This window comes from Macaca thibetana, chromosome 4 (assembly GCF_024542745.1).
Source record: "Macaca thibetana thibetana isolate TM-01 chromosome 4, ASM2454274v1, whole genome shotgun sequence".
In the NCBI taxonomy this organism is placed as follows: Eukaryota; Metazoa; Chordata; class Mammalia; order Primates; family Cercopithecidae; genus Macaca; species Macaca thibetana.
The window spans coordinates 164,271,680-164,291,116 of NC_065581.1; the positions used below are offsets into that span (position 1 = coordinate 164,271,680).

The 19,437-nt window shown below is 48.7% G+C and overlaps 1 protein-coding gene and 1 long non-coding RNA gene across 4 annotated transcripts; one reads left to right on the forward strand and one right to left on the reverse strand.

Annotated features, from left to right (window-relative positions):
- Nucleotides 1-473: 473 nt before the first annotated feature.
- On the reverse strand, nucleotides 474-12,198 carry TBXT (T-box transcription factor T). 3 transcript variants are annotated; one of them, XM_050789398.1, is made up of 9 exons: nucleotides 11,874-12,198; nucleotides 10,957-11,246; nucleotides 10,192-10,456; nucleotides 9,309-9,443; nucleotides 8,422-8,483; nucleotides 8,226-8,287; nucleotides 6,181-6,357; nucleotides 4,872-5,001; nucleotides 474-1,413 (listed from the first exon to the last, which is right to left on the reverse strand). In XM_050789398.1, the coding sequence occupies exons 2-9, from the start codon at nucleotides 11,160-11,162 to the stop codon at nucleotides 1,140-1,142; spliced, it is 1,311 nt and encodes a 436-aa protein (XP_050645355.1). In that variant the 5' UTR covers nucleotides 11,163-11,246; nucleotides 11,874-12,198; the 3' UTR covers nucleotides 474-1,139. The 3 variants fall into 3 exon arrangements, with proteins under 3 accessions (XP_050645355.1, XP_050645357.1, XP_050645356.1); XM_050789400.1 differs by lacking the exon at nucleotides 6,181-6,357; XM_050789399.1 differs by lacking the exon at nucleotides 11,874-12,198 and having other exon boundaries at nucleotides 6,181-6,354; nucleotides 10,957-11,308.
- LOC126953785 (uncharacterized) lies at nucleotides 11,661-14,683 on the forward strand. Its single transcript, XR_007725360.1, has 4 exons — nucleotides 11,661-11,714; nucleotides 11,823-12,246; nucleotides 13,581-13,647; nucleotides 13,767-14,683. It is a non-coding gene; the product is annotated as an uncharacterized LOC126953785 (long non-coding RNA).
- Nucleotides 14,684-19,437: the final 4,754 nt, after the last annotated feature.

The window sequence follows — 19,437 nt, forward strand, 5'->3', positions numbered from 1 at the left end:
AATTGTCCCAATCTAGCACCATTGCAGTTCTGTTTTGCTTTTGAGAAAAAGCAGTGGGAAAGACATTTACAAATGCCATTTTGTTCCAAGTACTATGGTAACTACGCTTTACATTGACAAATGGTGGTTTTTTATCCATTTATTTTATGTACAGTACTTTAGCTTGAATAGGGTGGACATCCTATATTCATCTTGAAGCCATCAGTATGTTCTAGGTTCTGTCGTTATCCATGTCATTCATGATTCGATGTTGAGTAAATCTCTTAAATATTATTTGACATCTTTTAAATTGCTGTGGCAATTAGCACTAAGTCTATGCAAATTTCACTTCCAGTTTTGCAACAAATTAGATACAATATTAAAGTCAGTAATAGATTAAAATGCATTTTGGGGATAAGGTCTTTACCACCAGCTACAATAAACAGTAAATACTCACAAAAGGAGAGGCTTGACTAATAACTGGACCAATCACATTTTGCATATTGCATTTATTTTGCAGAAAATGCTTTCTGCTGATTGTCTTTGTCTACTTTGTCAAAAGAAAAGTATGAAACAGTTATAGTTTAACAACACAAGAGATATGCTACATGTGCTCCAAATACACACATTCTAGCGCGCAGAGCAGTCACATTTTCAATTCAACTAAAACCTGCTGTCTTCAACTATGATTTTATTCTGTCCTTGACAGCTCAACTCTAACTACTTGAAAGCAACAAGGAAGAAGATTAAGAGTGTGTGCTTTTTATCTCACTAAAGTAGGACAGGTGGAGTTTACAAATTCTGGTGTGCCAAAGTTGCCAATACAGCGTATGAGAAATACACCAGAAAAAGTCTCTGGACCCTGGCAAACATCTTTTCACTGTGAATCAGGTTGGGCCGACTGCAGCATCTCCATAGGTGGATTCATCTGTAAGCCACTTGGGACAGCACCGCTACTGCAGGTGTGAGCAAGGGGTGCTGGGACTCCGGGGAACAGCGCGGCCTGTGCTTCTCCTCTGCTTTGAAAAGGAAGTTACTGAGGCTGCATTTCCTTCCTTAACCCATGAGACTGCCACTGGGTACCTAGTAGGTCAATCCAGTCACCACTGGCTGCCACGACAAAAAGTCACTGCATCTTTCGGGACCTGGGCCTTGCTGCTTCACATGGAAGGTGGCGACACAGGTGTCCATGAGGCTATGAGGCGGCCTTGGGCTGCAGCGTCGTACTGGCTGTCCACGATGTCTGTGGCCGCAGCCGCCCCTTCGTACAGTGGGGATCCCGAGGAAGACGGCGCCGAGACCGGATGGGTGAGGGGTGCGTAGTGCGCGGGGGAGCCCCGGAAGAACTGGGCCCCCAGCCCGTTGGACATGGCTGCTGCCTGGGAGCCTGGGGTGACGGCACCGTTGCTCACAGACCACAGGCTGGGGTACTGACTGCAACAGAAAGACACCAGTGAGCAGGGCCTGGGCAGGGGCTGCGGGCCAGCTAAGGACGGAAAAACACACCAGAAATCCCATTCGGAGTGACTGTGTGATAGGACGTTTTTTCTTTCAAACCGTCATTTTCTCCAGATTATTACAGGATTCACAAGCACATCCTGTGATGTATAGAAATTACTGTCGTATCGTATAAGGAGTAAGGAATTCAAGATGGATTAGAGACTTAAATGTTAGACCTAATACCATAAAAACCCTAGAAGAAAACCTAGGTAGTACCATTCAGGACATAGGCATGGGCAAAGACTTCATGTCTAAAACACCAAAAGCAACGGCAGCAAAAGCCAAAATTGACAAATGGGATCTAATCAAACTAAAGAGCTTCTGCACAGCAAAAGAAACTATCATCAGAGTGAACAGGCAACCTACAGAATGGGAGAAAATTTTTGCAATCTACTCATCTGACAAAGGGCTAATATCCAGAACCTACGAAGAACTCAAACAAATTTACAAGAAAAAAACAAACAACCCCATCAAAAAGTGGGCAAAGGATATGAACAGACATTTCTCAAAAGAAGACATTCATACAGCCAACAGACACATGAAAAAATGCTCATCATCATTGGCCATCAGAGAAATGCAAATCAAAACCACAATGAGATACCATCTCACACCAGTTAGAATGGCAATCATTAAAAAGTCAGGAAACAACAGGTGCTGGAGAGGATGTGGAGAAATAGGAACACTTTTACACTGTTGGTGGGATTGTAAACTAGTTCAACCATTATGGAAAACAGTATGGCGATTCCTCAAGGATCTAGAACTAGATGTACCATATGACCCAGGCATCCCATTACTGGGTATATACCCAAAGGATTACAAATCATGCTGCTATAAAGACACATGCACACGTTTGCTTATTGCGGCACTATTCACAATAGCAAAGATTTAGAATCTACCCAAATGTCCATCAGTGACAGACTGGATTAAGAAAATGTGGCACATATACACCATGGAATACTATGCAGCCATAAAAAAGCATGAGTTTGTGTCCTTTGTAGGGACATGGATGCAGCTGGAAACCATCATTCTTAGCAAACTATCACAAGAACAGAAAACCAAACACCGCATGTTCTCACTCATAGGTGGGAACTGAACAATGAGATCACTTGGACTTGGGAAGGGAAACATCACACACCGGGGCCTATCATGGGGAGGGGGGAGGGGGGAGGGATTGCATTGGTAGTTATACCTGATGTAAATGAAGAGTTGATGGGTGCTGACGAGTTGATGGGTGCAGCACACCAACATGGAACAAGTATACATATGTAACAAACCTGCACGTTATGCACATGTACCCTAGAACTTAAAGTATAATAATAATAATAATAAAAGAAATTACTGTCGTATCTATTAATAAGAAACAAAATCATCAGGAAGATGACTGAAAAGATTATTCACATATTCAGAGCTCATGGAAGAGCGCTGTTAAGTTTCCCTGTGAAAGACTCAGACCGCAGTGGGTGATGCCTGTAATCCCAGTATTTTGGGAGGCCAAGGTGGGTGGATCACCTGAGGTCCGGAGTTCAAGGCCAGCCTAACCAACATAGTGAAACCCCATCTCTACTAAATACAAAAAAATTAGCTGGGCATGGTGGTGCATGTCTGTAATCCCAGCTACTTGGGAAGCTGAGGCAGGAGGATCGCTTGAAGCCAGGAGGCAGACGTTGCAGTGAACTGGGATTTCACCATTGCACTCCAGTCTGGGCAACAAGAGCGAAACTCCGTCAAACAAACAAACAAAACAGAAAAGAAAGACTCAGACCAGTAGTTTTGCACTCTCATTCAGAAGAAAACTTTTCGGATATTCTCAATCAAAAGTTACTGAGGATGGGCTTAAGTACACATGTTTTTATCTAGCACACCCCACCCCCAACACTGCAGTCATTCTCACAATGAAGACCGGCCTCTCCTAAAACACTAAGCAGCAGACATTCCCTAGAGTAACTCCAGTCCAGACACAGTTCCCTGCACTTCGTCCTGTTCAGTACATAGGTGTGCTAGCATGGTGCCCGGCAGCAAGAAAAGCATCTGGCAGTCAGACTAGGAAGCCATCCCCAGTTCCTCCTTTACCTAGTTTTGTCGCATTACACTTCGCCCGAGACTACTTATGAGGCTGCGTTTCTCAACGTGTAAAATGAGGAAGGTGGAAATGACTACTGAATTCTCCAGTCTAAGCACATGGAAGTGGATAGTATTCAATTATGGTAAGATTTTATTTTGGGAAATAATCTTGTCTTTCTGTAAGTGCATAATGAGACCTTATGTTGCATCACCACACTGTTAAACAAGTCTGAGTTAATCGAGGCAGATTATTATGCCATTTTATAGATGAAAGCTTCAGGTTCTAAGATGCCCAATTAGAGCCACACTGAGACCCTTGGGTGGGGCCCCTGTCAGCAGCTTGCAGTGTGCCGGTCATCTGATCGGGTGCAGGCTTCTGGGGCGATGCTCTTGGAGCCCATGAAAGCTTCACTTGTTTATGCATTGTTGCTCTGTTTCTAATCACAGGCAATGGAATTCTTATTATGAAGGAACTGTTTTCTAGACAAGAATTAAGATCTCAGGCATATTTTGGTATTCTAGAAAATGAAGTGCATTGCCTTTGAGGTCAAGATCACTTAATTCCAGGCTCGCTCTGCTGTGAGCTGGTCCAGTCATTTAGTATCTTTGGCCCTCCTTCCTCCCTGGAAAATGAGGGTTGACGTCTAGCTTTGGTATTTTAGGTTTTTATATTCATCCTATGAAGAAATGTAAGACATTTACCAGCCTGCTTGATTTTTAAGCCATTCTCCCTCTGCATAATTTGCAAGTTGGTAACAACATAGTCATCGTTCGTTACCAGTTAGCCAGCACATACATTAAAGACTTCAATCCTGTATCCATAGAAAAGCCAACACATTTATTTCCTTAATTTAATAGCTCCTGTTGGAAAAGGTTCTGAAAATATCTCCTTAAGCTCTGCCTACTGATCCCAACAACCCTGTAGGAGACAGGCCGAGGCTGGGTTACTTTTTTTACCACCTTCCTTTTATATGTGAGGAAACTGAGGCTCAGAGAGGCTAAGAGACTTGTCCATCACATGAACCAGTAAGTGGCAGAACCAGGATGGGGACCCTGGTTTCATTCAGGGATGGGATAGCACAGCTCCCATTCCACACCTCGGTTGTAAAGGAGCCCAATCCTTCCAGCAAACAGACTGCAAACAGGAACTCCGCAGTCATGTCACCTGCGATCCCTGGGCATAGCTGGCTAATACAGAATTCTAAATAAAGACCCAACCACCCACAGGGGCCAAGGAGAATAAGGACTCAGGGCCCATAGGAATGGGAACAGCGTGAGGTCACAGGCAGAGCTCCCAGGATGCTTTGCACCATGTCCTGGACATACATTACCTGGAGCTGGTAGGTGGGCTGGCATTGTGGCTCACGGGGAGCATGCTGGGATGGGCAGGCATTCCGAGGCTGGACCAATTGTCATGGGATTGCAGCATGGATAAACATGCAGGTGAGTTGTCAGAACAGGCTAAGGGGGGAAGGTAAGAAACCGCACTTATAGATGGTGTCTTCCAAGAACAAGAAAGTACAGTGAAATATCACCAATAACTGAAGCTACCTAACACTGACAACAAAATGTACCTGGGACATTAACTATAGAAAACAATCCATTAGTTTTTATGTGGTTATCAGGGGCTAAGATTTATTGCCAAATGTATGTATTTGAAAGCATACCCTGGTAACCCAAGCTTTTTCCCTTATCATCGTATCAGTAGATGCCCTGCAGACATTGAATCTTACAATCACTCGACTTGGAATTACCTATATTTAAAAATAAATGTATATTTACCCTGCCTTTTCTCCAGTGATTGCTTCATAAGAATGGGCGATAGAAACCATTACTCCAGGCAAAATTAGAACTAAAACCTTCCTGCCTCGGAGTCTAGCCTCTGGTTGAACAAGTCCCAATGACTTCCTAACCCAATAAGGTCCTTCCATTTCAAATCAGCTTTAATTGCTTAATTGTTTTATGGTGTTCTTTAGCTATTTTCCTTCTTTTGGAGTCAGACAAAATTAAGTCTAGACATATACAGTGTTATAGAGAGAATTAGGCCAGGGGATCTTTATGGTCTATCCCAGTGTTCCTAATATTGGAGCCTGCATCGGAATGGCCTGGAGGGCTTTTGAAAGCACGCATTGCAGGTTCCACCGAGAGCTGCTGCCTGTCAGTCTGGGGTGAGGCCTGAGACAGTGCCCACTCGCGGGTGGTGCTGAGGCTCTGGCCTGGGCACCATATTTAGGGAATCGCTCGTCTAGTCAGGAATTCTTGAGCCTAGCTGCTCATCATTGTCACTTTAGAGAGGTTCATAAAAGACTCGATCCTGGGCTCTCCTCCTATAAGGATCAACCATGGTTCTGTGGAGTGGCCCAGGAATCTCTCATTTTCAAAAGCTGAAGCACCAGCTCTAAGGCCCATGCAAGGATGCAAGCCTCTGATCTGGGTCTCTGTGGCTGCTCTGCCAGCGGTGGCAGTGGCATAGACACAAACTGAAGGTCATCTCTTGAGCTACTAAAAAACTGGGCTTGGGTGTGGGTTCCAGGAAACCATCTCTTTTTTTTTTAGATTCTAGACCCCTGCAGAATGCCTTTCCCAAAGTGGTCTTGCGGCCACCCACCAACCCCTGGCAGAATGAGGCTTAGGACTCACTTGGAGAATTGTTCCGATGAGCATAGGGGCTGGGGTAGGGCGAGGACCGGTGGCTCCTCAGGGCTGGGTACCTGTCACAGCCGTGCGTGGAGGGGAGGGAGAGGGCACCTCCAAACTGAGGATGAGGATTTGTAGGTGGACACAGGGTACTGGTTCCAGGAAGAAGCCACCCCCCTACTGTGAGAAAAGAGAGAGAGAGCTGAGTAACCAGCATTAATGCTCCCTCCACCACTCCAGAGAGCAGAGCCCAGGCCAGGGACTCTCCCTCCACCACTCCAGAGAGCAGAGCGCAGGCCAGGGACTTCCCACCTTCCCCTCAGGGACCCCTGATGGAGGAAGCACCCTGAGTGTCTCATACTTAAGACACAGTCCGCCTCAAGACCTCTGAGGCCATCAGCCCCACACTCACTACCACAGGTTACCCAAGGCTTCCAATCCTACCTGAGTAAACCCAGAAGCCTGGCCTCAGGCAACCTAAGCTGTTTCCTCCTGAGAATCCTCTGGATTGCTTTGAGATTTACTATTCCCCAAGGCAGGTCAGCTTTCCTCCCCTGAGCATGAATACAATGTAACCACAGGCAGAGAGCAGGTGAGAGACGCTGAGAGAGGTGAGATGGTGCTTAGACAAGGGTGCCCTCCCCTTCTCCTCCTACCACCCACAGAGACTTGGGAGCTGCCTTCCTAGCTGGGGATAGACCCCTTTACTGCTCACTCTCCTGCTTTAGCCTCCCCCCGTTTGCCCCAGGAGAATCAGAAAGTGCTTGCAAGACTCCCCTTCCTTCCTCTAAAACTACAATTTCTTCTCCACTCATCTTTTCTCCTCTGAGACTGGCAGTTTTGTTCTGTCACCCAGGCTGGAGTGCAGTGGTGTGATCTTGGCTCATTGCAATCGCTGCCTCTCAGGTTCAAGGGATTCTTGTGCCTCAGCCTCCCAAGTAGCTGGGATTACAGGCGCCCAACACCACACCTGGCAATTTTTGTACTTTTAGTAGAGATGGGGTTTTACCATATTGGCCAGGTTGGTCTCGAACTCCCAGACCTCAAATGATCCATCCAACTCGGCCTCCCAAAGTGCTGGGATTACAGGCGTGAGCCACCGTGCCCAGCCTCTTCTATACTCTTTAAGCTTTGTTGTTTTGAATGAGAAAAAGCAACCCCTAGGGGGACAACAACTCTGGCTTCAATTTCCAAACTACTAACAATTCTCCAGGCAGCACTGAAAGGAAGGGTGCAGACGTGCCTCGCTGCCCAGCCGGCCCTGGCCAGAGCAGTGGCTCACTCTGCTCAAGTGACTGCCCTTCTGGTTGTTCAATCAGCCTAGGAAATGATGAAAAATATATTCAGAATAGAAAACGCCTGTGTAAGGAGGAGTGTGCCCTGTTGATTCATCCAGCCTCTTGACCAGCCAGCGCTACCGCATTCATTATTTAACATCTCCAAGTCCCTTCCCAGGGTGGAGAGGATGGCCTAGGGTGAGACAGAGCGTTTCTCCCAACAGATGCTGCTATATAATCCTCTATCCTGCACTCTGACTCCAGGAACTCCTAGAGGTAGCTAGACTTAAATCCAACTCTCTCATCCTCAGAGCCACTGTTTCCACCAAAACCAGCAGGAGCTGGTGAGTCATTCGTAGAACCAAAGGGCTAAGGAAAAATTTTGTTCCTAAGCGTCACTGGAAAAATGGCTCTTCAACCATTAATGAAAGCCTAAAAGAGGATGTAATGAGCTAGATTCTCCTGTTGCCCAATACAGGAGAGTGTAAACACCCAGCTAGGTCTCAATGATCCACCCCAGGCATGGTGGCAGCTGCCTGAGGGCAAAACAAAAGCACTAAGGAGAGTATCCACAGCCCCAGTTAGAGCAGAGGTTAGATGGGCAACACAGCTTCAACATCACAGGGCAAAGAGCCTTGAACGACAGAAAGGTGATCTCACATTTCAGGTGCACCCAGAAACCCCCTTGTCTTCTCCATCTCCACTTCCCAGCTCTCAGCAAGTCTAGTCCGGATGACACAGAATGCCATGACAGAGTGCAACAAACCGTACATTGGGAGTACCCAGGTTGCTGGCTGTCTCCGGTTTCCTCCATCATCTCTTTGTGATCGCTTCTATGGAAACAAACAAAAAAAAAAAGTATATCGAATTGTCAAAAAGAAGGAAATTCAGAAAAGAGGGTGTGCAGCAACATCATCTTTCTGCATACTTCTTTGCCCAAGGGTATTTATAGTTAGAATTCTCTCACCTTTCCTTTGCATCAAGGAAAGCTTTTGCAAATGGATTGTACTTAATTTTAAGAGCTGTGATCTGAAAAACAAGAAATTGCATTTACTAATATATTCCCTATCAGTCAGGGAATTTAACTTGGCACCAAGAAATTGAGAGACGCCAGTACCACTTTTCAATACTCAAATATAATCAGACTTCTTTCCACATACAGTTTTCTATTTGGAACTGAAAATAAAGTAATTGTAAAGAGTAGCACGTTTATGAAAAATTTTCAATGTCAATGTTCTGAGTGGGATTCACAATAAATTTAACCTATCACTAACAATGTTCCATGTGTATAAATCAAAAATGGCTGAAAACATAAGCTGGGGCCGCTCAGGAAATAGTGACCTGGAAGTTCTAGTTTTCCGTCAACACCAACAACGGTATCCAACTAATCCCCAATTTGCAGTACTTTGGGGTTGGGCTTAGGGATAAATTTACAGGCACCTATGCAGTAGCTTGTATCTAGTTGAGTCTTCACATTGCAGAGATTTGAGGGCCTGCCCCCCCACCCCACCTTTTGGGGAAGATTTCCAAGAAAGGACATGCCCCTCTCTCACTCAAATCTTGTTCTCAAGAAATTCTCACACCATTTAATCTGAATGCTTTATGGATCTTTTGATTTTGAGCATTGAGAAGTTTCTAGTTTTACACACTTTCATGGAGAATTCAAGGGGAAAATTTTGAATAGGGACTTATTTTAAACAGTTGTCCCCTGTGCTTCCATTTCAAGTTATGGAAAATTATTTGAAGGGGCAGGAAGCCTTCCGAGCTCTGGGTGCGGTTAGCGCGTCTCCCCACTCCCCCAGAATCTCCACCGAGCAGCACACCGGGAAAGCAATCCCCCTCTGTCCTTCTCACCTCCTCGTTCTGATAAGCAGTCACCGCTATGAACTGGGTCTCAGGGAAGCAATGGCTGGTGATCATGCGCTGTGGACCCCCGACTCTCACTATGTGAATTCGAGGCTCATACTTATGCAAGGAGTTCAGCATGATCTGAGGGAGACAGATACAGGATTGGTGGCACTGAAAGTCCTGCGTTAAAACGGCAAAACTTCCATTTCTCCAGGATGCAGAAAGTCCTCTGGATCCCAGGAAAGTGTCTCTACTGTTGAGGGAAGTGGGGTTCTACCAGGGGAGGCTTCTCCGCGGTGTATATGTGCTATTCCCACAGCTTGTTTGGAAACGGGATGGGAGATGCTACACACCATTAAAAGTAATGAATGCTCGTCACAAAAATCCTTTCACCTGGTGGAATAAAGTACTAAGGCTTCCAGGAAGGCTATAGACATTTTTAAAAGCCTGGGCTTGTTTGCAACTTGCCTAACCTGGGGTCTTCCAGGAACAATCCCGACTGAAGAATGTTCTTTAGAAAAGCACGACTTTACAAGTTTGTTCAGACTCCACGCAGTAAGTACTGTGGCGCATGTTTAAATTTAAATGCGACTTTGCCATCAAGGCTGATATCTTTTCCACCCCTAGGAGAGTTTAGGACTAGGCACAGAAGTTCCCCCAAAGCTCCAGACCTTCAAAGGGGAGTGCTCCCGCTCCCCATTCGCCAGGCGTGGATGTTATCAGCTTAGTATAAACAGCACTAAAGGCCTTATTAGAGAAGGCTGTGGCAGTTTCTCCAGGGCAGACGTCACCTCCCGTTCAAGCATCGTCCCTTCCCACAACTCCGGAGAAGAAGCGTAGCGCGGACCCCCCTCGTTCGTCCCAGACCTGGTGGGCTCCGCACACCTACCTGGCCCCCTCCGTTGAGCTTGTTGGTGAGCTTGACTTTGCTGAAGGAGACGGGAGCCTTCATCCAGTGGGCCCCGAAGTTGGGCGAGTCGGGGTGGATGTAGACGCAGCTGGGCGCCTGCGGCTCCGGCTTGCCCCCGGGCACCCACTCCCCGTTCACGTACTTCCAGCGGTGGTTGTCTGCTGCCACGAAGTCCAGCAGGAAGGAGTACATGGCGTTGGGGTCCAGGCCAGACACGTTCACCTTCAGCACCGGGAACATCCGCCTGGAAAACACGGGGCGGGCGCAGGAGGACCCCGACACTGACCGGGTAGGCCAGAGGCAGAAACTGGGCACAGAGGCCTCTGTTATTTCGGGGCTTGGAGGAGCCCCCTGGGGAACGTCCAAGGGTGACTCCCAAGCTCCCCTTTCCCCGAGCCCTACCAGGTCCGGGTGGCCTCCCCACCATCTCCACGGCCTCGGGAGGCAAGGGCGGAGAGGACCTGGCAAAGAGTTTCAATGCTGGAGACCACAACCCAAGGAGACAGGCGGATGCCTTCGAGGTCGGGACCCTGGGGTGCGCGTTCCTCCTCCCCAAGCTTCCGCGGAGAAAACCCCAAAAGAGGGGCTTGCAGAAATGCACTCCAGGGAGTTAACCAGAGAGGGAGCAAACACAAAGCCCTCCTCCAGGAGAAAAAGAGTTCGACCTCCAGGAACTTGCCAGGCCCCCCAGGATGCCCAGGCGCTGAAGAGCGCGGTGCACGCGGGCTCCGGACGCGCACCCACCTGCCATTCTTGGTCACGATCATCTCGTTGGTGAGCTCCTTGAAGCGCAGCCACAGCTCGCTCTCCTCCAGGCCCACGCGCAGTTCGCGCTCCGTGGGGTCGCCCTTCTCGCTGCCCGCCTGCAGCTCGCTCTCCACGGCGCTCAGCAGGTGGTCCACTCGGTACTGCAGGCTCTTTCCCGCGCTCTCGGTGCCGGGGGAGCTCATCCTCCTGTCCGGCTCCCCTCCCCGCCGTCCCCGAAGCCCAGACTCTCTACTTGAGAGCCACCCTCCCCCTTCTTGGCCGCAGCCCTTCAGAGAAAAGGGGCCCCTCGGGCGGAGACCTGTGACGGCTCCCGGGTCCCAGCACAGACCCGGGAGGAGGGCGCGGATCAAGACGTGGGGGGAGGGGACAGGGGCAGAGGGGTGGGGAGAGGTTATTCCACTTGAACTCCCCAAGGCTCTACTAGAGTAGGTCTCTGGGGACCGAAATTCAGTGCCCTCCCCATAAATAGAGCCGCGGCGGCAGCGATGGGGGGCTCGGCGGATTGGGCCGCGCACGCTTTGAAGTGCCGGGCAGCCGCCCATTGGCCGAGAGCGGCCATATCAGACCCGGCCGGGCGGGTCTGGGAGGCCGGGGGCCAACAATGGGCTCCCGCACGCCTGTTTCATGTAAATCCTGGGCCCCAGCCCTCCGAGCCCCGGCCCAGCCCCTACACCCCCGCCCTTCCCCAAATGTTTGCACCTCCATCAAAGCGGCGGGGCAAGCCCGGGAGGAAGGTGAGCTGGACGCCCCGGCCCGCCCCAGCCCACGCTTCCGCGAGGGGCGGCCCGGCAGCCTGCGATGCTCCCCGATTCCCGCGCGCGGGATCCTGCTCGCTTTTCCAGCGCGCCCGGATCCCGCAGCCGCTCCAGCCTGTAACTTCCGCGTGGCCTCACCTGTCCCAGCTCCAGGCGCGCCTCCCTCCCCTCCCAGGCACTAGCGCACTCGGCCGGGCTTCGGGATGCGCCGCGCTCGTCCCGCCCCAGTAGTGCTGGTCTCGCGCCTCCGATGCCTCAACTCTCCAGTCTGGCAGTTTCCGGTGCACCTGTCCCCACACGTCCCTCGCTCACGGAGCCCCAGGCGGCGTCACGAACACCCAGGATCGTGGATCAGCCCCCCCTGGCGTCGGGTGTCCCCGCGGCTCTCACCATCTGGAAAAGGAAGCTCCGCGCGCAGAGAGGGAAATGGATGGAAATAAGCAAAAGCAAAACGACCCCTTCTGGGAAGTGTCCTCCTCGCTCCCTTATAAAAACAGGACTTGATGCCGAGGTCTGCGCGCGCACCGAGTGTGCCCAGGCGTGTGCGTGGTTTCTGCTGTGTCATTGCTTTCGCAGAAGGTGGGAGAGGGTCGGGGCTAGCGGGGTGGTCCCTGACGAGCGGGACTCGGGGCGCTTTCCGCGCCCGGCCCAGCGCCAAGCGGTGTCAACAGCGGTTGTTTTATTACCTTTCGGTGAGAATTTACGCGAGGAGAGCGAAGGAGAGGTGACAATGAGCAGGAAATAGTTCAGTGGGGTCTCTTTAAACAGTAACATTCCTCCTAAAACGGGAGCCCAGGAAGGGGGAAGGAGGCAGAAGCTCCCGCTTCCAAGGCCTGGCTTTGCGCTTCTGCACACCTCGCCATTCGCTGGACGAGGGCCTGGGGTAGCAGCCTCAGTTTCCCTGTCTCCTGGGCGGGCACCTCAGCCCCAGCCCCTCTGGAGAAAGTCGGCGCATCCGGTGGGGCAGCGGGTTCAGAGGAGTCTTGAGCCCCAGCAAGGGAGCTTTCCCGCGGATATGGTATCTGCGCCCCGCACTAAGTCCCCACTGCCCCCTGCCCCTCGCCCAGCCCGGCTCGTTCCGGGGTCGGGAATGGCTGGGGAAGCCGCCCGAGGGATCCCCGCCCGGGACTTGAGGGATCAACCCGCCTAGCGGTGTGCGGAGGGTTCCCAGGAGCCAGTCCCGGGAGAGGGTGCCTGCCGCCCCGGGGGGACACGGCTCCTTCAGGCCCTTCTCCAACTTAGACCGAGGAGCCAGGAAGCCGGGGCGGCTTGTCTCGGTCCGCATTTCTCAGGGTCTTTTGTTGTCTGGGATGCATGGATATTCCCAAGGGGCTGACCCAAGGGGGGACGCTCCTTCTGGAAAGAGGCACCAAAAGGACCTCATTTGCTCCTGATGCCGGACCCTCCTAACACGCCTTCATTGGCCCATCGGGCCATGGGCTTTGGCGGAGAGCGTGGTGCGTGTCACTCTCCTTACTCCGGGTATTAAAATGTCTAAGAGGTAATCGCTTTGGCCCAGGGCCTCCGAAGGATAGGATAAAAGGGAAAAGTGGAGGGGAGGTGAAGGAGGAACGAGGGTGGGTCCCGGGCAATTGAGGGCCTCGGAACCTCAGGCACTAGATCGAAACCTCTTCTGCGGTGTCCCGAAGGCCAAATCCTTCCCTGCGCTCGGACGGAGTCGCGGCCACTTTTCCCACAGTCGGGAAGCGCCAAAGAAGACTGGAGGATTTAGCAGATCCCCCTAAAATTGTTCCGAACAGGAGGGGCACGGCCAAATAAGAATACAACCTCAGCAGGAAAGAATGTTCCGTTTCTAACATGCGTAATAAAATTTCTTCTTTCCAGAGAGAATGTCCGAAGCGTTGAAGAGTACGACCCAGGAACTGAACCACCCAAGTCGGGGGAGGTAGAGGTTGGAAGTCACCGACTTTGGCCAGCACTTGTGTAGTGTCACCTGTCTTCGCTTTCTAACGGTTCTTTTTCCTCCCCTTTCTGTGGCTGATTTTCTGATCTTTGTTCCTCAGTTCCCAGGACCAGGCCCACTCCCTCCGCCTTTTCAGCGAAGGCTGCAGTGCATGACAGTTTACAGCCAAAAACTTCCTCCAGCCCGGCTATAAAGAATTCCCAGTTAATAACAATGCGCTTCCTTGGGAGGAAAGAAGGGCAGAGGCACCGCCAGCTGTTTCGCTCCCAGGGTTTATCTCTTCTTGGGAAGCCCAGCCATTCAGAGAAAAACAGGACAAAGCGTTATGGCTGGGCCTCAGGATACAACTGTCTCACCGAAAACATGCTTGAAACATTTTATAAGAAAACACACACACACACACCCCACTCGACTCCCAGAGAAGCAGTTTTCCTGGGCCCAATCCCTTCTGAAAAAGCAAAGCCATTTATCTTCAGGAGCAGGCAACAGTGAAGCTATAACAGGCTCAAGGAGGGGTGGAGGACAGCCTCGCGCGCCTCTTACGCCATACTCTAGTCCCTTTCTTTCTGCAAGAAAAAAAATGAATTTCTTTCCTGATTATGTATGCACTCCTTGTAGAAGTATTATGTATGTATCTGTCTTCATATACATGTAAAACAGTCACCCTTAGTATCTGTGGGGGATTGGTTCCAGGACCTACAAAGATGGCAGAATCCAGGGATGCCATAGTTTCTTGGCGTGGTATTTGCATATAACCTATGGACTTCCTCCATGAACTTTAAATCACTTCTGGATTCTTTATGATACCTAATACAATGTAAACGCTATGCAAATAGTAGTCGTGCTGTGTTTTTTAAATTTTGTGTAATTTTTATTCTTTTATTATTGGGAGAGGGAGTTTCGAATGTTTTCTATCAATTCAACCAACCACGGATATGGAACCTGTAGCTATGGAGGGCTGGCTGTATGTTTATATCTCTCTATGTATATAAATGCTAACCTTAAGCACTAAGCAATGTTCATATTTTGGGGTGTGTTCCTCGTCTTTTTTTCATTTTGTTCTTCTCATGAGCTCCTTCTCCCACACTGACTAAGCGGACTGAACACAAACATTCACAAGTTCTACATTAGAGATAACAGCCGTGTCTCATGGCCAATAATTCTGCCACCAATTGGTTTATTTGTCTTTCCCATTAAAAGAAGCCCAATGGCTTTTGTTATTGCTTTCAAAGGTGTGTAACATAATTCTTTAGACCTTTACCACTGAAAAATTTTAAAAGCCCAGTGGGTTGTTTGGGATGGTTGTAGTTTTGTGGGAAAGAACAGAGACTTGGTTTTTTAAAGTCTTCCTCTCAGGACAAGGATCCTACCCTGTGCACAGCCGGCCCCTCCCTGCTGCTCTGGGGAGAAGGCTTGGTGAGGTGCTCCCTGATCTGCAGGGAGGCTGTGGCCATGCTGTGTGGACGCAGGGATGATTGTCAGCCTCAGGCTGCATCTCAGAACCAGATCCCATCCAAGCTATTTTTTTGGAGTCAGTGGGCTTTGTCACACATGACAGTGTGTGGTTGTTTTAGTGACAGGAGTTCACACATTAACAACAAACCAACCTGCCTAGTTGAATGTTTGGGAATGTGACAATCCCAAACATTTCTCCTTAAAACTCTAGTGCTTCAGCTCCATCTCTTTGGAATTCAAGGTTCCAGAGGAGAAATCTGTGGGCTGCTGGCTTTTGATCTCTTCCTCCATAGAGAAGGGTAGCTTGAGTTTTTCTGCCCAGATACTTAATCTTTTCAATCCCTTGTGGATAAGTTTCTTGGTGATGTGTTTCAGTGGGAATCTGCCTTTACTGATTTTGCTTGGCATACAGGAAAAGCCCTTTCCAACTCAACAAGTCTCTTTAGTTCTGGTTGGTATCACGGTGAGTACTGTTTCCACTTCAGGGGCTATCTGTACTTCCAAATCTGAGGATCCTTGCCTATTCTCCCGCCTCCTCCCCTGGTGTTGTTTCGGCTCTTAGATCTTTCTGCATATATTAAATGGCTTGTGAAATGTTTTTTCCACACCACTCTGTCAATTCGCCTCCATGTCACTTTTGGTTTTTACTGCCTCCAATGCAGATTTTATTTCTCTGTTGTAGCCTCAGTTTTCTGGTAATCCTTATTTCCTCGGCGTCCCTTGTCATCTTATTCCATTGTCTTCTAGAGCAGCCTTTTTGCTTCTTGATGTCCTGTTTCTGTTTCTTAGAGGTCGTGATTCTCTGCATCTTCTGGTACTCATGGTTTATTTTTTCCCAAGGCTGCTTTTCCTCTGTGTCTTCTGAATAATCGCTTTCCCCGCTTCCCTTTCAGCCCTTTCTGGGAGTCTCCACAGTCTTTTCTTTTCCTTCCTCCTCCTCTTATATAGGGGTGACTGCCCAGCATGCCTCCTGCAGGGCTGCACTCTCAGGCGCCCTGGATGGGTGCCTCTTTCACAGCCACATTGGGAAGAAAGAGGTGTGGAGCCTGCCTTATTCACAGTGAAACCAGCCCCTGACTCATGACAGGGACTCAGCAGGCCGTCACTGAGTGGCTGTGTTGGCAACATGGAAATGCAGTAGCAAGTCTATCTAAGAAGAAGCAGTAGCAGTGTACTCAGATCCACTGGACATATGCTACTGAGCACTTTCATCAAGAACAAAACATCAGTCCTTCACATTTACTAAAATGTAGGATGCCTCTGAAACTCCAAGGGTCTTTCTCTAGTAACCCGCTCATGGATTCAAATAGTCAAGTGTTTTGGAGAGAGTAAAGGAAGGGTTTCCTGTGAAAATTGTGTATTAAATGAGACCTTAAGAATTACTACGAGTGAGCTATTCCAAGGGAAGCTTGAAGATGAGAAGGCAGGAATATGCTTGCAGGCTGAAAATGACTCCAGTAATCATGACTGGGGACCCCATGCAATCGTTTAATTCATATTTATGTACCTATGTATGTCATACTACTGGAAATTTTCTTTCTCCCTCCTCTACAACTAATTTTGAAAAATCCTACTTTGGCCCTGAATAAAGTACGAAGCGCCCCACAAATTATCTGGCAGAAAAGAATGTTGGAAATAAATTCGGGTAGATGTACACACACACATACTCCGGCTGGACCAGCTCCAACTTCTATAATCACCATTTAGCAGGAAAGGTTGACATGATGTCCCTAATCAGAACATGCTGTGATCACTGTTTTGAAGGGATCCGCAGGGCAGGCAGGCTCTGAGCCCTGCACCAGGGCCTGACACTTGCCGGAGGAAGCAGGGGTGGGAGAAACCAGCAGGAGCTCCCCAGAGGACACTGGGGAGAGGAGAGGGGTGGGGCTTGGCCCCAGAGTGGAGGGAGGTAGCTCTTACTGTTGAAGAACAAGGGATACTCAGGAAGGCCGAGTGGAGCTGCAGGACCCACAGAGCCCCTGGGCACCTGAGGAAGGAGAACCTACAAGGTTTATAAAGTGTACGAATCTGGAGCAAACTTGAGATCAACAAACTGAGAGAAGACAGTCTAATTTGAATAACAGTAGAGACTCAAAAGTCACAATCGCCTATTTAATAAGAACAAGTGGGACGTCACGGCAGGAGGGGTGAAGCCTGGCAGGAAATGTTAGGTGAGACCAAGTGCTGAGTATGTGGTGAGGGAACATAAACTAGGAGGAGATGAGATCAAACAGGGGCGGAAATGGATGGGATTGCAATACCCTCAACGGAACCGGCAGGAAGAACTCTAGAAGAGACTTGCAATAATTCTGGAAATGGAGCACTTTTAGAGGGTTCCTATAGAAATTCCCATCAATACTGTAGGCAAAGGCTATGAACCGAAAAAAAAAAGTGACTGAATTATAAGAATACTCTGAAAGGACTATTGAAGGCTAGTGGAAGAAACGGAAGACAGGTCAGAACAGAGCTGAAATCTGCAGAAGGACTTGTCAGTGGCGGGAGAGAGGGGAGGAGGCTGCAGTCGGGAGGTAATGGGAGGACCAGGGTGAGAGACAGAAGCTCGGAGGGAAGCTAGGGCTGAGGCTGCAATGGGGGTGGGGAGTAAAGGGCTGTCCTCCCTACAGATCAAGTACCAGACTGATAGTAAAAATGGGACAAAGGGGAAGGACTTAGCACACCTGTGAGAACAGATTCAGAATCAGTGGTTCCCACCACAAAGACTTCGGCTGAAAAGACATCTCGGAGGAGAAAAGCTCATTTGGAAATTAGAATTAGCACATTCTATGTCGGACACTCACAGCTCCAAGGTGACAACCTGTCCCAGCCCCAGAACCCTAGAAGGAGCTGACATTCACTGGCGCCTATTGTGTGCGAGAAATTGTGCATACATTACCATTTAGACATTGATGGGAGGCAGTATTCCCTCTTGTATATATAAGGCAACTCAGAGAAAAGAGTAAAAAAGATTGAGTGGCATTTCGATTTCTGATTTGTCTTATTAACCACAGGTCATTTCCATTAGACTAGGTTAAATATATGAGAAGTAGAAGCAAAGTATGTGAAAAGTAGAAACAAGTTTTTTTCTTTCACCCACCATATTCATACAACCACATATGAAAGGAATCTGGTGTGCTTGCACTCCAGTGGGAGTGTGCGTGAGTGTGCTTGCACTCGAGTGTGTGTGCGCTTGCACTCGAGTATGTGAGTGTGAGTGTGGTTGCACTCTAGTGTGAGTGTGTGTGAGTGTGCTTGCACTCGAATGTGAGTGTGTATGAGTGTGCTTGCACTCGAGTGTGTGTGAATGTGAGTGTGCTTGCACTCGAGTGTGAGTGTGTAAGTGTGGTTGCACTCCAGTGTGAGTGAGTGTGCTTGCACTCGAGTGTGTGTGTGAGAGTGTGAGTGTGCTTGCACTTGAGTGTGTGTGTGCTTGCACTCGAGTGAGTATGTGAGTGTGAGTGTGGTTGCACTCTAGTGTGAGTGTGTGAGTGTGCTTGCACTCGAGTGTGAGAGAGTGTATGTGTGTGCTTGCACTCAAGTGTGTGTGTTTGGAAAAGAGAAGTGGTGGGGAAACTAGTTGACTTTACTTTTGAAATCTAAAAAAAGTTTAGTAATCGAAAGACAAGAGAAGCCTGGGGAAGAAAATCTCACTATGTAAATAACTTCCGATCCAGGCTGAGATGCTGAACTATAACCACAGATGTGGACACGAGAGAGAAAAACAGATGCCAAACCATGCTTAAGCCTAAACACATTATCCTGAGTTTCCAAAGAACCCTGTGAAGTCAGTACTGTTAACACCCTCCTTAAAAAAGGTCACAATAAAAGGAAATGTACATCAGAGAGGTGAAGAAGTTTGCCCAAGGTTACAGTTAGTGTGTAACTAGAATTCCAAATTATGCTAATGAACTGTGATAATTCCAAAACAAGAATAGGAAGACAAGGATTAACTCCTTGTATGATTGTATGATTGTCAGCTCATGTATAACGTTCAAACATGGTTGACTTCAGGAGCTGGCTTTAAAAAGAAACCTGTATCACGGTTATCACTACAGTGCTTCATTTGAGTGTTAGAGGAATTAAGATGAGAGGCAACGAAAGGAAAGCAGGGGGATGCCGCAGGAACTTTGTGCAGTGCTGCCTGAAGAGGTTTGAATGCACAGCACATATTTTCATATATTTCTCATGTTTGTGGGAAAGCAAAATTGTGTTAAGATGACCAAAGCTAATTGAAACCTTGAAACCTAAAAATGTGAGAATTTTATTATTACAACAGGAAATACATATAGTGAAATAGTTGGCTAGTTGGCTAGTTGGCTAGAGTAC

What these genes read in the sequence shown, in the direction of transcription:
- TBXT (XM_050789398.1), bottom strand. Translation starts at nt 11,162, where the DNA reads ATGAGCTCCCCCGGCACCGAGAGCGCGGGAAAGAGCCTGCAGTACCGA. An exon ending in ATCGTGACCAAGAATGGCAG is followed by an intron (nt 10,457 to 10,956) that starts GTGGGTGCGCGT and finishes CGTGTTTTCCAG; the next exon opens with GCGGATGTTCCCGGTGCTGA. An exon ending in GCAACCTGGGTACTCCCAAT is followed by an intron (nt 6,358 to 8,225) that starts GTACGGTTTGTT and finishes CTTTTCTCACAG; the next exon opens with TAGGGGGGTGGCTTCTTCCT.